The following is a 17,380-nucleotide window of genomic DNA, read 5'->3' on the forward strand; positions in this document are numbered from 1 at the left end:
GGTCTGGTTTATGTTTGTAGATTTAAACTCCCAAGGCAAAATTGGCTATGGAGGATGGCAAATTAGGAGGCTCTAGATATTTCGACACCCTTTGATTTTGTAGCATGCATTCATGTTGCACACTAAACAGGCACATCATTCCGTTTTGCCTCAATTGAAACGCAACTACCGTTTTATCTTTTTAGCAAGTGTTTGCTTTCTTTGGCAACACTTTGCAATGATGGCTCGATGATATCACAACCCTGTCAAGCAATGATTATTTCATGATGCCGCTGGCTTTTCTTGTAAACAAGACCTCTAATGCTTAGCATATTGATTATTGCATATCTAAATTACCAGTCTGAAAGTAAAAGAAAAATATGGTACCTGCTAAAGTGTTTTGCAACACAAAGTAGCAATTGAGTAAACAAGTTGCACATCCAGCAATAAATAGAACAGTAAACTAGCATGAGGAAAATCACTGGAAATATAAGAAGCCCGCAGAATCAGACAAATAACTGCAGTATCGAGATCGTTTAACAGGGGGTAATTTACTGACAGCCAAACGCTTTGTACCGTGTGGCCGAAAAATGTAAAGCATCCATGCCCTGTGCCATGACACTACACACTGAAAAGCCCTAGGTAATCAAAATTAAACAGCAGCCCTCCATTACAGTGTCTCTCATAGCTACGTTTCTCTTGGATGTTAAATCTCATGTATCATGCAGACAATCAGGCTAATCCCCATAAAGTTTGGTCAACAAAAAGCTGCTCATAAAGTGCACTTAATCTAAACCTTAACTGTAAACTCACATTTTTTTAACAGCTTTAATGTTTCAAATCTTTTTGACAAAAACCTCCACTGTAGAGTCATAACGATACAATGGCTAAGGATAGCTTGCTTTGTTTTTGCCTACAAGACTAGAAGTTGATATCATGAAGTACAAGCATGCTGCAATGGCAAATGGCACTGGTTTTGCCTAATCAAATTATTGCAGCTAGTGATTACAACTAGCATAAGAAACAGCACATGGATCAGCAGACAGTACTGGTTTCTTCTGTCTTTGAATTCCAGAAAGCGTTTCAGGTGCATGCCTCAACCATGATTTGATGACGTCCTCAACATTGGCCATGTTCCCTTGCGGAAATTCTCCTGCAGCAGCTAAAGATAAGATATTAGAGTGTTGTGTTCAAACTGAATGCAGACACATCAACGTACACTGAAGCATTGTTTGCTTATTTGGGCGAAATTTTGTGCAGAGGTGGAATTTAACAGTAATTTTTATTTTATACCAGGTTTAAATGGGGACTTACTAGGTCTTGCCAGGCCTGTTTTGGAAAAATAGGAAAAATTCTCCTGCCTCGACAGGAGGCTTTCTTGCAAAGAAACCATGCACAATCTTCCACATGTATCTGTCTTACCTATAATTGCATTTGATGTTTTCAAGCTTGAAAAATTATCTTGTTCTTCCTTCCAACCCAGGAGAACTTTGCTGCCACCTGGTCGCTTACAACATAGGCCAGCATGCGTTTAGCGGCCACGTTCGCATTCTTGCCACCAAGCTGCACAAGCTCGCGTACCTGCAAAAAAATCATGTACTGTTTTAAGATATGCACCTCTAGGTGCACAAGACACATATCATTTTACAAAATACTTTCTTCCTTGCCAAGCTGATTTGCACAAATGTCAAGAGTGCACCACATTTAAAAAATTATGGTAGACACTTAAGCCCTGCCTTTTAACGGTATGATGCAATAGCATAGGCGATGACCCAACACGTAAAGCCCCGACTTAACTAAGCTATAGACCCTTTACAGCGCGAACGCATGGGCGCTGCCATATTTGATCATGTGACCCTTCCGCCATCGCCGGCCTTCTGATTTGACGGCTTCCGGCACGCTGGTACTCAGCTGCAAGGTGCGGCGTACCAGCTTTCGCTGGGGACAACGAGCTTGCAGACAGGCAATACACTTTATGTGAATGCCTATAGTATGTGTAGGTGCTAAAAAATGTTTAATTTAACCACGTAGTTCATTTATTGCTTCCTCCTAAATGTCTGCATTGGCTAGAACGTTTCGACAAACCCATCAGCCGTCGACTCGGTTTTTTGTTTTGCTTTTTTTTATCAATTCCCTCTCTAGTGCTCTTTGTGGAAAACGTGACTTTCTGTAAAACGGAATAGATTACAAACTGATTATTTCCTCAAACGTATTTTTTTAATTTTTTTTTTTTTGCGCAAAGGGCGAACGCATGCTCAGACTATGCTGGCTGAGACGCATTATGAATGTTCATTTAACATTGTGCACAATACTTACTGATCAATATGGACGAGCGTGTAATCCCCGACAATTGATAAGATATAATTTTATCTCCTGTAAACGTCCTGGCTTCAGAAGACTATTGCGCTGCTTGAAGGCCGCATCAGGAGCTCAGCGGCGTTCACCTGCGATCGGGCGAAGGTGTCTGGAAACTCTACCGGAATTCAGAACGCACAGTACGCAGCCCAAGCAAGCGGGGATATCAAAAAATCTTATCATGGTAAATTTCATCATTGGCCCGTGCATTAGTTTCATAAAAGCAGCAGTTATTACATGTATTTCAGCAGTACTTGCCTAATTAAAGTTTGGTTTTGTTTATGCGGTGTTAGGTCCCAAGGCGACTCAGGCTATGAGTGGAGGACTGCGGAAATTCCCATCCCCTTGGGGTTCTTTAATGTGCACTGATATCACACAAAACACGGGCGCCTGGGTTTTTGGCTCCAGCGAAAAGCAGCTGCCGAGGCCGAGATTCGATCCCGCATATCCTAGGGAATAGTACCTAATTAAGGTGAACAGATTCACTTACATGCCCACAGTAACTTTCCTTCTCTGCGCAATCAATTCGTATAACTGCATAGACATTAATAGCAACGTCAAGGTACCTCTTAACGCCCTGCGAAAAAAACTCGGCAGCAGTGCAAATACTCAATATCCAATTCCTCAGAAAACGTCAGGGTCGTTCTCGCATTCCCATGGCTAGTGCCGGTGCTAAAACGAGCTGGGGCGTGAGGTATATCCATTCTCTGCAATTCACAGGCGCTTTCTTGTCCCAGAAAGGAACATGAACTCGTGATACATCTCCCAGAAAAACGGTTGCCTAGGCCATGATGTGCACCTTATGTAGAAAGCGTCTTCTGTTCTTCCGCCAATAAACAGGGTCATTAGCTCTACTTCCTCGCAGAATACTTCGATAATACAGATGACACCTGCATCAAAGCAGCGCTGTTTAAAAGTCAGCTGGTATTCTTACACAAGATACACAGCAGCAGTTAGCACTGCGCGCCGATGCGTTCCGAAGGCCAGCAATGACGGCCGTCCTAGTGGCGCCACCTGTTAGGGGAGAGTTGAACTACTCGCTGTAAACGGTCTATATGAATGTGGCTGCATCGTCTAGGTATAGCATGCCTGACTCTGCATCTAAGAGCACTACAAGGTTGACACTCAATTCACTGTCCTGCCTCAAATCGGCAACCCAAGCTGGTAGCTCCTCCCTACCTTCTAAATCATTTGGTCTCGTTAATTCGTAGAAACCATCAAACAATTAAAGCCCGGCCATGCCAGCTACCATCTGCCAGTGCCATGCCCTTGATTTTTCACTCACAACACCAATACCAGATTTTCTGAGTAACGGGACTTTTAAAGGTACTATGTTAAAATAAAGCCGATGCTCAAATAGCATAATTAAAAGCGTACTACATAGCTCACACAAGAAATAGCACAAAAATAGCCCATTTGCACTACAAGTACAAGTATAGAGTTCTGCAGTTTAAAATATTTTGCAATATTAACCATGTATATATTTATTTTAGTTTAGAATTTAGAGTTTACCACTGGAGACAGCCAGCGATGATTGGGTCAAACAACTTCAAGACAAATTTTATTACTCAGATACAAAATTTTCTATGCTTCACATGAATATAAATAGCAAAACTGTACTAACAACTCTACAAAGTTAATGACATAGCTTTCAAGTTTTTTCACCCCTTGATATAAAAAAAAAAGGTGCAGTACATATTTGTACTTGTAGCTTTGTAAAAAAACCTCAAATATGGTTCATACTGCAGCTGCTTCAACTTATAGAAAATGAGCATTAAAGCTTGAAATTGCTTCAAAAAGTATTATGTGGCAACTCTTAATGAGAAAGGCATAAAAGCGCTTTTCCCTCCAGCTATTCGGCGTGCGCTGAGTTGGGGGTCACGTAAAATGGTGGTGGTGCGCGCCGATGGATGCGCGGTCTCCTCCTCTCATGGCTCTCTCTCAACTTTTTCTTTTTGGTCTGTGCCATTAGAACTGAAGACCAACCATCTGTATCCTTAATGGCTTCTTGTTAGCCCACCTCTCATGTAATATCCCTAGAGGACCTTTAAAATAAAAAAATAAATTTCAATATGCCTCCTTTAGAGCTCTCCTGGTTCATTATATGAACACTTACCAGAAGTGCAAATTTTTCTTTATCCAACTGCTCGTTGAACTTGAGCAGATCATCCACCGAAGTGAATGGCTCAGTGATAAGAAGGGACTTGGCGATAACTGCTTGGCTTGGAAGATCTTCACATAGTTTGTTTAACATATCTCCATGCTGCTGCTGTGTAAAGCGCAAGATATTGAGTAGCCGGATAACGTGCTGCTTGAAGTCTGGAAGTAGTGAGAGACGCAAGAAAAAATATATAATTGAGAAACGCAAAAAATATTTTGTTGACGAGTAGTCAAGGGTTCGACGAAGGTTCGTCTGGTCAGGCATGGTAGTTGAGTAAAAAGAGTTTCAGTCACTGACCAAGTCAACATGAAAAAAGAAGACGTTTCGGAACCCCTACGGGTTCCTTGGACACAACCTTTTATTTTGTTGATGCTGCCCTTCTCCTTAATATAGTCTTAAAAATGCTGGAATGCCTAGCACCATATACCCTGCAGCAAAAAATGATGCAAGTGGCAAAATTTAATGGAAAGTTGACAGTAATTTACCATCCTAATACCTAGTAACACTATTATTTTTACTCTTCAATCATAATGTTGTATCTAACCTATGTTACTTAATGCCCATATAGGAGTCTATAAGGCAAGTTTTAAAAAAAGTCTCACTTTATACCTGCACAAACGGTTGTAAATAACCCTTGGTTAAATTATTGTCTACGAAAAGCAGAAGTAAGTTTTTTAATAGCCAAATGTATTCATAGTTAGATTGCTTTTCAACCGCAAAAATTACTGACCAAGCAAGGAATGTCCCATCAATGACAAAGAAAACATCACATGAAGGAAAGCCACTGTGCTCACATTACCACACACTAGAGATAAAGGTGGAAAAGAGAACAGCAAATTCAGGCAAAGAGCACAAAAGCATCAATGAGAAAAAAGAAAAGGAATGTGTCAACTGCCAGCAACCCAGACTTTAGGTCACCAGTACAAAAACGGCGAAGGTACAGAAGAAAAGCAACAACCCAGCTAAGTGCTACATACAAATGCTACCATGCCAGGTAGCCATACAGGGGCCACTGTGCACTTTGAGCTAAACTTAACCCTTTCAGGCACGAAAAAAATATCTAAGAGCCATTTTTGGTTCTCCAAGCTTCAAATGCTGTGCCCTGAATAAACTGAAAGAAATCATTTTATTTTTTATAGTCATTTGCGATGTCCCCATTCGAGGACAGGTCACCTCAATACAGAAAAAGTAATGCATACTACCAGCAGAAGGTGCGCGAGCGCCCTTAGCAAGTATCGAGCTGAAAAGATGGTTAACGGATTATTGCTCAAATTTTTAATTAAATCAGTCACTTCAGAGTACGCTTATTAAAAGGTCAAAGCAATTACTATGAGCAGGCATGCACAAAAAGATGGCACTTTGAATCCGACACTTCACTGTGCATCCTTCACGACGGCAGCGCTGTGAGTTCAGTGTGTTGACATGTTCCAGCAAGTGGTTGTAGCCATTGTACCTAATGGTAGCGTCAGTATTAAATGTGGTTTAGGCTCCATTGCGACAGGCACTGGGCATTCACTACATGGTCGACCGCGCTATTTCTGAGGTGTCCTACTGCATGCAATTAGGCTGTTTGCGACGTCGGTTTGGAAGGCCGCCATGCCCAAAATAATTTTCTGTGCAAGCTCCTCAGCACTTCCGTCTCATAGGTACTCTATCCAGCTGTTGCACAGCGCAAGATAGAAAGTGAAAAAAATACCTTCACCGCCTACTTTCTAGTTCTTGACCGAATAGGGTACAGCGACATAAGGAAGTTGAGCTTGGAGTGTTTTGAAAAATCCAAAATAGCACTTTTATTGCCTTTTTGCATAGCAGGGAGCACAAAGTAAGAGTCACGCCCAACCCTCAGAAAAAGGAGTATGCTGGCAGAGGCAGCGTTGAAGTGCCCTGTCCCCGTTGGAAGTGCATGCAAAGTTGAATACGCTCGTAACAAGGATGATAGCCATTATTTCACAGTCACGGGCCCTTTCTTCGATAAATAAACGCTAATATTTTGGTCAGCGAAGATTCTTAAGGCCAAAATGACAAAACCAAGAAGCAATTGCTGTCATCTCCATAGAACATAGCCGTGTCCATTTTTTCCGCGCTTTTCAGGCACGATTTTTTTTTTTACTTCGTAAAAGATAGTGCCAGTTCAATAAAGTCGATTTCCCGAATAAGATAAATACCAAACCAGAACAGTTTGTTGGTTACCATAACATTTAAAATGTATCTCTTTGGACAGCTCACAAAGTACAGAAATCTCACCGTGAGGCTTATTTGGATGTGCTGACGAATGGAACAAAGGCTTCTCCATACTAAGCGCTTAACCACATATACTACTAAGTGGAAACAGTAAATTTTTACCAGAAGTGCAAAGACTAAAATCTGAACTTACCTTCATCAACAGAAAAGCTGCTAGAAGCCTTATCTGCAAATGGAAGAACGAGCAGCCGAACCTTAGCATTGAATGTATAAATTTTTTGATAAAATAAAAAACTGAAGCAAAATCCATCACTTCTAACATTTCACAGTGTAACTATGCAAACTGCCAGCATTATGAGTGCATGTTTTTTGTTTCATTTTCAACTCCTTTTTTGACTGAATTGTTCTAACTGTATCGACGTCATGGTACACCGAATGCCAGGGGGAAAAGAGCACAGCTTTATTTGAGCAACGCGTATTTATACAGATGGCTTGGACAGCAGCGTATCGGCTGTTGCGTATCAGTTGTACATTTTGAGGCCGCACTGCGCATGCTGTCCCTGACGCATACGATACATCTTCCTTCTTTTGGAAAGAAAACTAAAAACAACAACAAAGCAAAGTTGCAAGCACGACATGGGCTCAGTGCACAAAAGAATAACTTAAGACATTTGCTGAAAGTCTCTGTCGTATTCCAAGCGTCGCGGGGGTGCACGTTGTCTCTGCGATCGTCTTAACCCCGGAGCGCTTGACACTGCATCACCATCAGATGTCACTGGTCGCGGCTGATGCTGCGGCGTGCTGTCCTCAATGGTGTCATCGCTGTCGTCGTCAAGTTCACTCAGAAAGTTTTCTTTCGTAGACATGAGATGTTTTCGATTGCGACGCAGAAGTCTGCCGTCTTCTGTTAGAACATTGTAGGACCTTGGTCCAGCACAGCGCTGCACGACCTTTGCTTTTTTGTCCCAGACAACTTTCTTCACGCGCACAACGTCACCTTGTCTCAGGGGTGGTAGGAGTTGCCGGTCTCTCTTACTCTGGCGATGCTTGGCAATATGCAAACTGGGACCTTCTTGAGTGTCTGGTAGCGTTGTTCGTAGCTTTCTGGCCTGAAGAATCTCTGCGGGTGCCGCAGCACCTTCCAGTGGGGTTGTCCTGTAAGCGAGCAAACCAAGCCAGAAATCTTGATTGGCTTCAGCAGTTTTCTTTAATATTCGCTTCACCACCTGTACCCCCTTTTCTGCCAGGCCATTCGACTGTGGGTATCTAGGGCTAGAAGTAATGTGCTGGAAATCATATTCTCTTGCAAATGCAGCGAACTGGTAGCTTGAAAAAGGGGGTCCGTTGTCTGAGCATACCTCCATTGGTATGCCATATCTAGCGAAAATAGCGCTTGTTGCTTGAATGACAGTCCTGGCCGATGTATCCTGAAGTAATTCCACCTCCGGAAAGCTTGAGAGCGCATCGTAAACACAAAGATAAGGTCTACCCCCATAGTAAAAAATGTCGATTCCAACTCGGTACCACGCTTGCGTGGGCACTGAGCGCATCTGCAGCGGCTCACGCGGCTGGCTGTATGCATATTTCCGGCAGACTGCGCATTTCTGGACAAAGGCTTCAATGGCACTATTCATGCCTGGCCAGAATATCGCTTCCCGGGCTCTGGATTTGCATTTGCTTATACCCAAGTGGCCTTGGTGAATTTTTTCCAGAATTTCGTGCTTCATGCTAGTGGGAATCACCACTTTGGAGCCCTTTAACAAAACGCCCTGAACCTGCGAGAGCTCGCCAGTAAATGGCTTCAGCTGACCTTCAACCGGTGCACCTTCTCTCAGACTTTTGAGTACACTGCACAGATATTCATCTTTGTTTGTCTCGGCGACCAGTCGAGTTAAAGTTCTATGGCTCACGCGAGACGAAACTACACTCACGGCGTGTACTTCTGCATCTTGGCTGTCGATGTCGGTCTTGTCACAGTTGAGTGAAGCCCGGGACAGCATATCGGCCAGGAAGAGGTGCTTTCCTGGAACAAAAACAATCTTGATATCGTAACGAAGCAGTCGCAGAAAGAAGCGTTGCAGCCTTGGCGGCATGTCACCAATCGCTTTTTGAGATATCGCTATCAAAGGTTGATGATCGGTTTCCACGATAATGTGACGACCGTATGTGAAATGATTGAACCTTTCACAACCGTACACAATCGCCATGGCTTCTTTTTCTATCTGCGAGTATCGCTGCTGGGCTTCCGTCAGAGCTTTAGACGCGTATGCGACCGGCTTCCACTCATTATCGTGAAGCTGTAATAATGCAGCACCTAAGCCGTTTTGCGATGCATCGCATGAAATTTTAGTTTCTTTTGCAGGGTCGAAAAGCGATAGGAGTGGTTGTTTGCTCATGCTGTCGCAAAGCTGGTTCCACTCTTTGGCGTGGTTCGCCGTCCATTCAAACACAGTGCCCTGCTTTAGCAAACCTCGTAGTAGTGCTGTCCTGCGCGCCAACGATGGCAGAAATTTGCTGAAGTAGTTTGCTACGCCGAGCATTCTTTGCACTGCTTGTTTGTCCTTCGGCTCAGGCATTTGCGTCATGCATTGTATCAATGAGTGGCTAGGTCTTACTCCCTCACCGCTGATTGTGTCACCTAGGAATTCTATTTCTGTCACGCCAACTGTGCATTTGGTCGGGTTGAAAGTCAAGCCAGCTCGTTCTGCCGCTTCTAGCGCTAGCCTCAGCCGGTCATTGTGCTCTTTCATCGATTTGCCCCAGACTAATACGTCATCAACATATACTCTAACACCTTGTAGTCCATCGAAGATTTCATTCAGAATCTTTTGGAAAACCTCTGAAGCAGATGAAATCCCAAAAGGTAACCTAAGAAAACGGTACCGCCCGAAAGGCGTTGCAAATGTGCACAGTTTTGACGTTTCCTCGTCCAAGGGTATCTGGTGGAATCCGGCGTTCGCATCGAGGCGCGAAAAAACAGTTGCCCCGGCCAGCTCCGCCTCTATGTCTTCTCGCGTTGGCATCTGGTAATGTTCTCTTTTAATACATTCATTAATCTTCCTGGGGTCCATGCATACCCGAAGTTTTCCATCCTTTTTTCGTACTATCACAAGAGGGCTTACCCAGTCAGTGGGCTCCGACACCTTGGAAATGATTCCACCCTGTTGCATGCGTCGCAGCTCTTCCCGTAGTGGCTCCCGCAAGGCTAGTGGAACTCGTCGCGCTGGCTGCACTACCGGCACGGCGTCATCGCGGAGTACCATATGGTATCGACGCTCAACGCAACCCGTGCCGCTGAACAGATGACGGAATTCGTCTACCACTGTTTGTGTTGAATCTTGAGACACGGCGTGCACCTGCCGCGAAAGGAGTCTAAGGCGTTCGCAGGCTTGAAGGCCTAGTATCGCTTGCCCTTTGCGCACAATGAAAAACTGTAGAACGGCGTTGTGACCATTAAGCTTCACTTCCGTAGTGATCGTGCCAAAGTGTTGAATTTCGCTTCCACCGAAGGACCGCAATGTCGCGCAACTGGGCTTCAGCGGTGGTTTTGGCAGCATCTTGTTTAGGACACTGAGGGGAAGAATATTGGCTTGTGAACCGGTGTCAACTTTCATGCACACCGACAAGTTGCCAACTTGTGCTTGAGCAAGCCAATCGCGCTCACGGACAGTGTTTCTGACAGCCACGTTGAGTACATCGAACTCTTCCTCGGAACCAGTGAGCTCACTTATTTGCTGCTTTGCTTTACAGCAGACCGCAAAGTGGTTTTTCCGCTGGCACTTATAACAAGTACGACCAAAAGCAGGGCAGCTCCGCGGTGCGTGCGTTCGTGCGCAGCTTTGGCAGATATAGGCCTGCTGCCTTTTACGATGGGTAGAGCTCGTTTTGTGGACTGGGTCGACCTGATGATGGTCTTGTTCCCATATTTCCTTATGCGCCGCGGCCGCTTCGGCAGCCTTGCAGATCTGTTCTGCTTTCTGGAGGGTGAGCTTGTTATCTCTCAATAACTTCTCGCGTATCTTGTCGTCAGTTATACCAAAAACAATTTGGTCTCTGATCACTGAATCGAGTAACCCAGCAAAGTTACAAAGTCGTGCTTGAGTCTTCAAATCTCTCAAAAAGTGCTCGAATGGCTCGCCAGGTTCCTGCACTCGCCTCCTGAATAAGTAGCGCTCATATACTTCATTGCTCTGGGCTGCGCAATACTCGTCAAACTTTTTGATTACCGTCGCGTAGTCACTGCTGCTTTCATCTTCCGAAAAAGTAAAGGTGTTAAATACCTCAATTGCTTCTTCACCTGCGGTAGTCAACAGTAGCGCTGTTTTCGTTGGCTCTGGTCGAGGCTTTGCTGTTTCTGTCGCCGTCAGGAAAAGCTGGAACTTCTGCTTGAACAGCTGCCAATTCTTTGCGATGTCCCCTTTCAGGTGAAGTGCGTCCGGTGGCCTTAAGAAATCCATTTCGTGGCTTATTTCTTCGGTCTGCTCGTCGGCGTTAGCCACTTCTGACACCATGTATCGACGTCATGGTACACCGAATGCCAGGGGGAAAAGAGCACAGCTTTATTTGAGCAACGCGTATTTATACAGATGGCTTGGACAGCAGCGTATCGGCTGTTGCGTATCAGTTGTACATTTTGAGGCCGCACTGCGCATGCTGTCCCTGACGCATACGATACATAAAGAAGCGTTGCAGCCTTGGCGGCATGTCACCAATCGCTTTTTGAGATATCGCTATCAAAGGTTGATGATCGGTTTCCACGATAATGTGACGACCGTATGTGAAATGATTGAACCTTTCACAACCGTACACAATCGCCATGGCTTCTTTTTCTATCTGCGAGTATCGCTGCTGGGCTTCCGTCAGAGCTTTAGACGCGTATGCGACCGGCTTCCACTCATTATCGTGAAGCTGTAATAATGCAGCACCTAAGCCGTTTTGCGATGCATCGCATGAAATTTTAGTTTCTTTTGCAGGGTCGAAAAGCGATAGGAGTGGTTGTTTGCTCATGCTGTCGCAAAGCTGGTTCCACTCTTTGGCGTGGTGCTAATATGCTCATCTAAGCTTTCAATAAATGGGCAGAAATGCGACTACATTGCAGTGCCTTTTATGCCAAAGTATGCAGTTAAACATGGGTATAACACTAGACTGGCCACGAAAACACTTGCTTTTTCATGCATGTTTCCACTGTCAGGCTTCCCGTCACCAGTGCCTTTAGGAATGGACTTCTTTCTTTGCATCATCAGTGCTGTCGGCCATCCCCGCTGCCCTTGCGTTAGGTTTCTGCACTGGATTCTCAGGATCAAATGTGCAGTGAAGATGGGTGCACAGGCAGTGGAGACCACTGCATCTGCCATATAGATATGGAAACCGTGCTGGAATGCGGTGCATTGGAACGATTGCAGTCCCTCCTTGATATTGCAGATGTTCCTCTCATTTCAATTCACGTCGTACAGTGATGAAACTTCCACGTGGTTCGGCTAAATTTCCAGCAACTCAGTACTAGCTAACAGATAGTTGGCACACCAAATTTCTTATATCAGTCAAACACTGCAACACCTTCACTATTTGGAGCTCTCAAATAAACATGCTTGAATAGAAGCGGTTATGGGAGATTTAGAAACATCATAATATCAAAGAATTTGCTAAATGGAGGTTCATTAAATCCAGGTTTAACTGTAGTTCACTGAAACATAGTGTCCCTCTAGAGCAGTATGATGACACCACAGCATTTGAAAAAGTACTCCAATAAACACTTCTGAAAAATCCTGAAACAGCGGTATTAACTCACCTTTATCTGAAAGATCACGGTCGCCAAGAGATACCAGCTCCAGGCAATCATCTGGACAGTGAAAAAACAACCAGACATTCACCACTGTTTGGCTACACAACACCAGAAATTCTCCAAATTTTACCCCTATTCGGCACAATGGTGAAGTCTTGACCAAAACAATTTGCACACTCTTTATGTCGGATTCATAATTGTTACCCATAACAATGAAATTACTACATTCATTTCAAAAGGTGCAAATGAAATGCAAGCATGGCCACGAATCGTACAAAACTAAGCAAAGCAAAGTAATCTATTCTGTCCGAACCTTAGCCACACTCTTTTGCCACGTTCACTTTGCTTTGCCACATCGACCTTTTCCATCTGCCTCAGATGAAGAGTGAAAGGACCAATTTTTGAAGTTATCTTAGCTAATAAATCTGTGTAAAACTTTCATCTAAGTCTTTCACATTAATTTCTACAATTATGCAAAAACAATAGGGCCTTGCCAAAGACAAAAAGTTACTTAAGCAAATTAGCCTATCATATCATGATGCTGGTGTAAAAGTTTCACACATAGATACGTCTATTTCTGTTGACGAAACTTACTGATTTGTATGTAATACGAGGTTTAACACCCCAAGCAATATGAAACATGCAGCATGCTATAGTGGAGTGCTCGGGATTAATATGAGCCACCTGGGGTTCTTCCATGTCTGCTAACATTGCAGTTGATAGTCAGCGCTGTTCCCGTCTACTCGCTTGTCCTATGTTTGTTGCGCTGTGTATTTAAAAAAAAAAAATGATGCACCAACTAGCTCAACTCACAGTACTTTTGCATGGGCACCTTGCATTTCGCCTCCATCGACATGCATCCACTGCAGCCTGGATCACTGTTATGTATTAGAATCCAGGAGTTAGGTGCCCTAACCTTCAAGCCATCACATCAGGATGCTATGTTTCAAGTGGCAAATTCTTCATGGGCTTAACCCTTCATTCATTAAAAAACACATGCCCAGGAAAGTACATACAAGTAGTTTCTGCCATATATGTGGTTGTTTCATCACCTGGATTAGTACAGAAAGAGTGTGTTCTTTTAGGTGGCTAACTATAATTTACTCGTTTCTGCCCTTATGCGAGTTGGGTAGGACAAATCAGAAAGGAAATAAACATGACAATGAAAGCAGATTCCCCACTTGCTTACCCTCACTTTGTGTGGCGTTTTGTACAGCACTCTGTGTGGCGCTTTGCACAGCACTTTCAGTCACGGTGCTAGGCACAGTAGAGGACAGACCTGAAAAGAAAACAAAACGAAGGTTGCCTATGATAACTATAACAATGCAGCCGCTTAGCATTTTTCAAGTGAATGATCAATAACCTTGAGGAAAGTCAAGGGGCACTGATGGAGCGTTCGTCACATGCCGCACTTTCACCCTGGGGTAGTCTGATTCTTCATCATCAGACCATGCCTGGGGTGGCCTTCTAATCCTCTTTTGTGGCACTTCAGTGTCACTACTAAGCTCAGAAGTATATTGACTTCTGTCGAGCTTCTTTCTAGCCAAATCATAAGTACCTGGAATAAATTTTCAGATATACAGTGCTGCAGACTATCACAAGCAAAAGTGCTATGTCAACTGCATTTACCAAACAGCCCCTTCACAGATACGTCGAACAGTTGCCAAGATGAGTCCGGTGGTGCTGCTTTACGAACTAACGACACAATCCTGTCCCCTTTTACATGAAGTGGCCAAGCACACTGCCTGTCACTGATCCATGAAGACGGAACAACCTCCACTTGGTCGTGGTGCAAAAATTCAACAATGGCATATGCCATCTGAAAAATGAGAAAAAAAGAAAAGATAAATCTCACACCCACATAAACAGAAGGACAACTGAGACTCTTTTGAAATTGTTAAAACATGCACTAACCAATATTTGTGTCAAAGAAACAGGCAATAACAGAGGTGAAATATGGTTGAGTGGCATGTCAGTTGGCCGTGTGTAGCTCCGGCACCACTAAAAACTTGTCACCCATTGGCAGTTTAACCATCTTTTGCAACCTATGCAGGTGCCATATCTTTGGTGATGAGGGGGACGATACAAGACAGATGCCAATCCTGGAGGAATTGAAGGGCATGGTGTACAAGTCCTCTTTAACTAAGAATTCATAGCCAATAATGCACAGCTCATTTGAGTCTTTCAGGTGCGCTATGTTTTTGGCTACAATGACATGGCCATCTTGCAGAAAGCAGCTGTCTTTGTCATTTAGAGAGATCGTGAAGTTTTCAAATTTCATCGTTCTGTACTCAGGAGGGGAGCACTCTGGCAACAGCAGACCTTGCGTGTGCTGATGGAGCGGCAGAGGTGTTTCACTCAATGGCTCCCAGTTGCATGGCTTGAGATCTGCCTCAGCCATCCTATTCTGCAACTGCTCTAGTGGCTTCCCATGTTTGCGAAGGCATTTCTTAATGGCCTGCATGTTGTTCTCAAATGGAAATGCACTGAAGGAGTCCAGCTCACCATGTCTTTCAACATCAGAAGACAGATGTATTAAGCAATGTACATTGAAGGAAATATGTTCTTCTCCATACAGATCACCAAAATCTGAAACAAAGCACCTCAGAAGCTTACCAGCATATGCAGCATGCTGACGACAGAGAACCTTGTTAGCAAGGATGGAAAGGGAAGCATGAAGAAAGAGAAAATGCTGGTACAAGTTGTCTGACAAACAAAACTTCAGGATGACTGGGCCAGTGTAGAAGAGAAAAAGCCTGAATTCAGAAGCCTTCCAACGCTCTAGATCTTCAAGCCCTCGTGGTTTGCGAGGAAATTCTCGAGGTATGAAGCTATGCAACTGACTGCTCTGCTCACTGAAATTTTGATGATTAAGTGGTCCAAAACGTACTCCTAACGGTCCAGAAACCCACAAAGAAAGAAGCTTTTTCATGACACCAAGAAGCACAAGGTGCATATAGTCCAAGGGTATGTCATCGACACAGTTGATTGGGAGGTCCAAAAGAATTGACTTTCCCTTGTGATGCTCACTGTCATGCTGGTTTCTGAAACTTGCATCTGTACGCAGCGAGCAGTCCATTTCCAGAAATACAACTCTTCCATGCAAATACTGCCCTTCCACAGTGCATTTGGGGCAGCCACTGTAGCCACCATGCCCTTTTGTAGCCATTATAAAGGCTCGTGCAGGAGCATCACACACAATAGCCTTCATGGTCACATGTAAAATTTTGCCATTGACAATGAGGCCTTCAGAGAGCAAGGTCTGCAGCTCAGAAACAAATGGCTTCAGAAAATCACTGGAAGAGTCTGGCTTTGAATGCCCTGCAAATGCACCAACAAGAAATGGTGTTTCATCACCACAGCCATGAGCAAGGCACTGAATAGGCCAGAGCTGCATCCTTGAACTTTTTGACAGTGGAAGACCATCAACATTGAATGTTAATCATGGCAGGCGGATTTTCTACTTGGCGCAGCAAACGAAGCAGTCCATCTGCTAAACCAAAGTGGCAGTAGTGGCCTGGTGCTAATGGGGTAACCGCGCACTGTTCCCGTGGTTTGCGAGGAGTACGCAGAAGCGTGCGACCATCTTTTGGGAGGTGCGACATAGCAGGATGACCTCTCAATATCTTCAATAGAGCTGTCAGCGCACGCCTTTTGATTCCGTGCTTAACTGCCCACTCCCGCAGATAATTTCGGAAATCTTGTTCATCTCTGTTGTAGCCGCGGCGAGCGAAGCAGAGGCAGAGCGACTAAGCAACATGTTTATTCGGCATGCTGGGCCGAATAAACATGTAAGGGAAAAGGGAATGAGCCTCGACCATCACACTGCGGCGTCGCTGCTCCACTGTCACCGTCTTCGGCACAAGGACAAAACTCTAAATCCTGCATGGGCTCATTGCACCGTGAGCGATGCAAACTTGCGCTCAAAGCAGCTGCGGTAACCAAGCTGCCATCACAACTTCCATCACTACTATAACCTTCTATAGAACGTCCAGCAACCACCACAGTAGGCCCAGTCCCCAACTCGCGAGAGGTTCGTCCTCTCGGTGTGCATTTACTTGCGCAGTCAAGCAGCATCAATGACTTCTTCGCCTCCCGGGTGGCCTTTTCACATACGCGAGCATCACTTCGTTGCTGCATAGCCATAATGAGTATGCAACCGGATAAATAAAACTAGCTGAACAACCAATTAACGCCACGTGTATAAAAAAGCAACTACACGATTCCGCCATAACAGTACGTCCCGTTTTCATACTTACAACGAACCTAAATCGGCTGAAGATTGTAACAATGGCGGGCAATTCTTACCACAAACGAACTCACGTTTTGTACTGCTGACGCCGGCTGGTTGCAACAAGTTGGCTCCAGCTAGCTTAACGTACGAAACCTGCAAAGAAAAGAAATACCCAAAAGTACGCACTAGGGCTACGCTACAGAACGAAAAAATCGGTCTTACCGCTCTCAGGAGTCACGCAAGTGACGTTCGACAGCAACGACTTTCGAAGAAGCGAGACAGCGATAACAGCGATACGAGCGCCGCGCGCGTGCTCGAGCATCGGATCGGCTAGCAGTGGCTGTTGTTGGCTGTAGCAGAGGGCCGCCGTACGGAGATGGACGTGTATTAACTCAGAAGAACGGAAATCTGAGCTAGTTGGTGCATTGCAAGATCAAAAAACAGCGCGGCTACTTGGGACAAACAGAGAAGGGAGAATAACGGACAAGCGCTGTCCGTTATTCTCCCTTCTCTGTTTGTCCCAAGTAGCCGCGCTGTTTTTTGATCTTGTGTATTAACTCTAGACAGATATACAGAGCAGAAAACATATGGTACCTTCAAATGCAAAAAATACTTATTTTTGACGCATGTAACATTCTACTTTATAACGAAAACACATATGAGTGCATTTCAAAAATGTCAATCGTGC

At 44.4% G+C, this 17,380-nt stretch overlaps 2 protein-coding genes and 1 pseudogene across 2 annotated transcripts; all 3 read right to left on the reverse strand.

Annotated features, from left to right (window-relative positions):
- Window positions 1-248: 248 nt before the first annotated feature.
- LOC146172322 (uncharacterized) lies at window positions 249-16,968 on the reverse strand (annotated as a pseudogene).
- Window positions 7,068-12,432, reverse strand: LOC146172323 (uncharacterized). The gene is made up of 3 exons (XM_084586037.1): window positions 9,799-12,432; window positions 8,608-8,699; window positions 7,068-7,831 (listed from the first exon to the last, which is right to left on the reverse strand). Exons 1-3 carry the CDS (start codon window positions 11,185-11,187, stop codon window positions 7,339-7,341), a joined length of 1,974 nt encoding a protein of 657 aa, XP_084442163.1. The 5' UTR covers window positions 11,188-12,432; the 3' UTR covers window positions 7,068-7,338.
- LOC146172324 (uncharacterized) lies at window positions 14,373-15,880 on the reverse strand. Its single transcript, XM_084586038.1, has one exon. It carries the CDS (start codon window positions 15,853-15,855, stop codon window positions 14,431-14,433), a length of 1,425 nt encoding a protein of 474 aa, XP_084442164.1. The 5' UTR covers window positions 15,856-15,880; the 3' UTR covers window positions 14,373-14,430.
- Window positions 16,969-17,380: the final 412 nt, after the last annotated feature.

The sequence above is a fragment of the Amblyomma maculatum genome, unplaced genomic scaffold (genome assembly GCF_055883805.1).
Source record: "Amblyomma maculatum isolate TAMU_Amacu unplaced genomic scaffold, ASM5588380v1 scaffold_13, whole genome shotgun sequence".
Classification (NCBI taxonomy): domain Eukaryota; kingdom Metazoa; phylum Arthropoda; class Arachnida; order Ixodida; family Ixodidae; genus Amblyomma; species Amblyomma maculatum.

Coding starts and splice junctions, on each gene's coding strand:
- LOC146172324 (XM_084586038.1), bottom strand. CDS start 15,855: ATGCAGCTCTGGCCTATTCAGTGCCTTGCTCATGGCTGTGGTGATGAA.
- LOC146172323 (XM_084586037.1), bottom strand. CDS start 11,187: ATGGTGTCAGAAGTGGCTAACGCCGACGAGCAGACCGAAGAAATAAGC. Junction 8,700..9,798: donor TGTCGGAGCCCACTGACTGG/GTAAGCCCTCTT, acceptor TTTTTGTTCCAG/GAAAGCACCTCTTCCTGGCC. Junction 7,832..8,607: donor AAGATGCAGAAGTACACGCC/GTGAGTGTAGTT, acceptor GCTCGCTTACAG/GACAACCCCACTGGAAGGTG.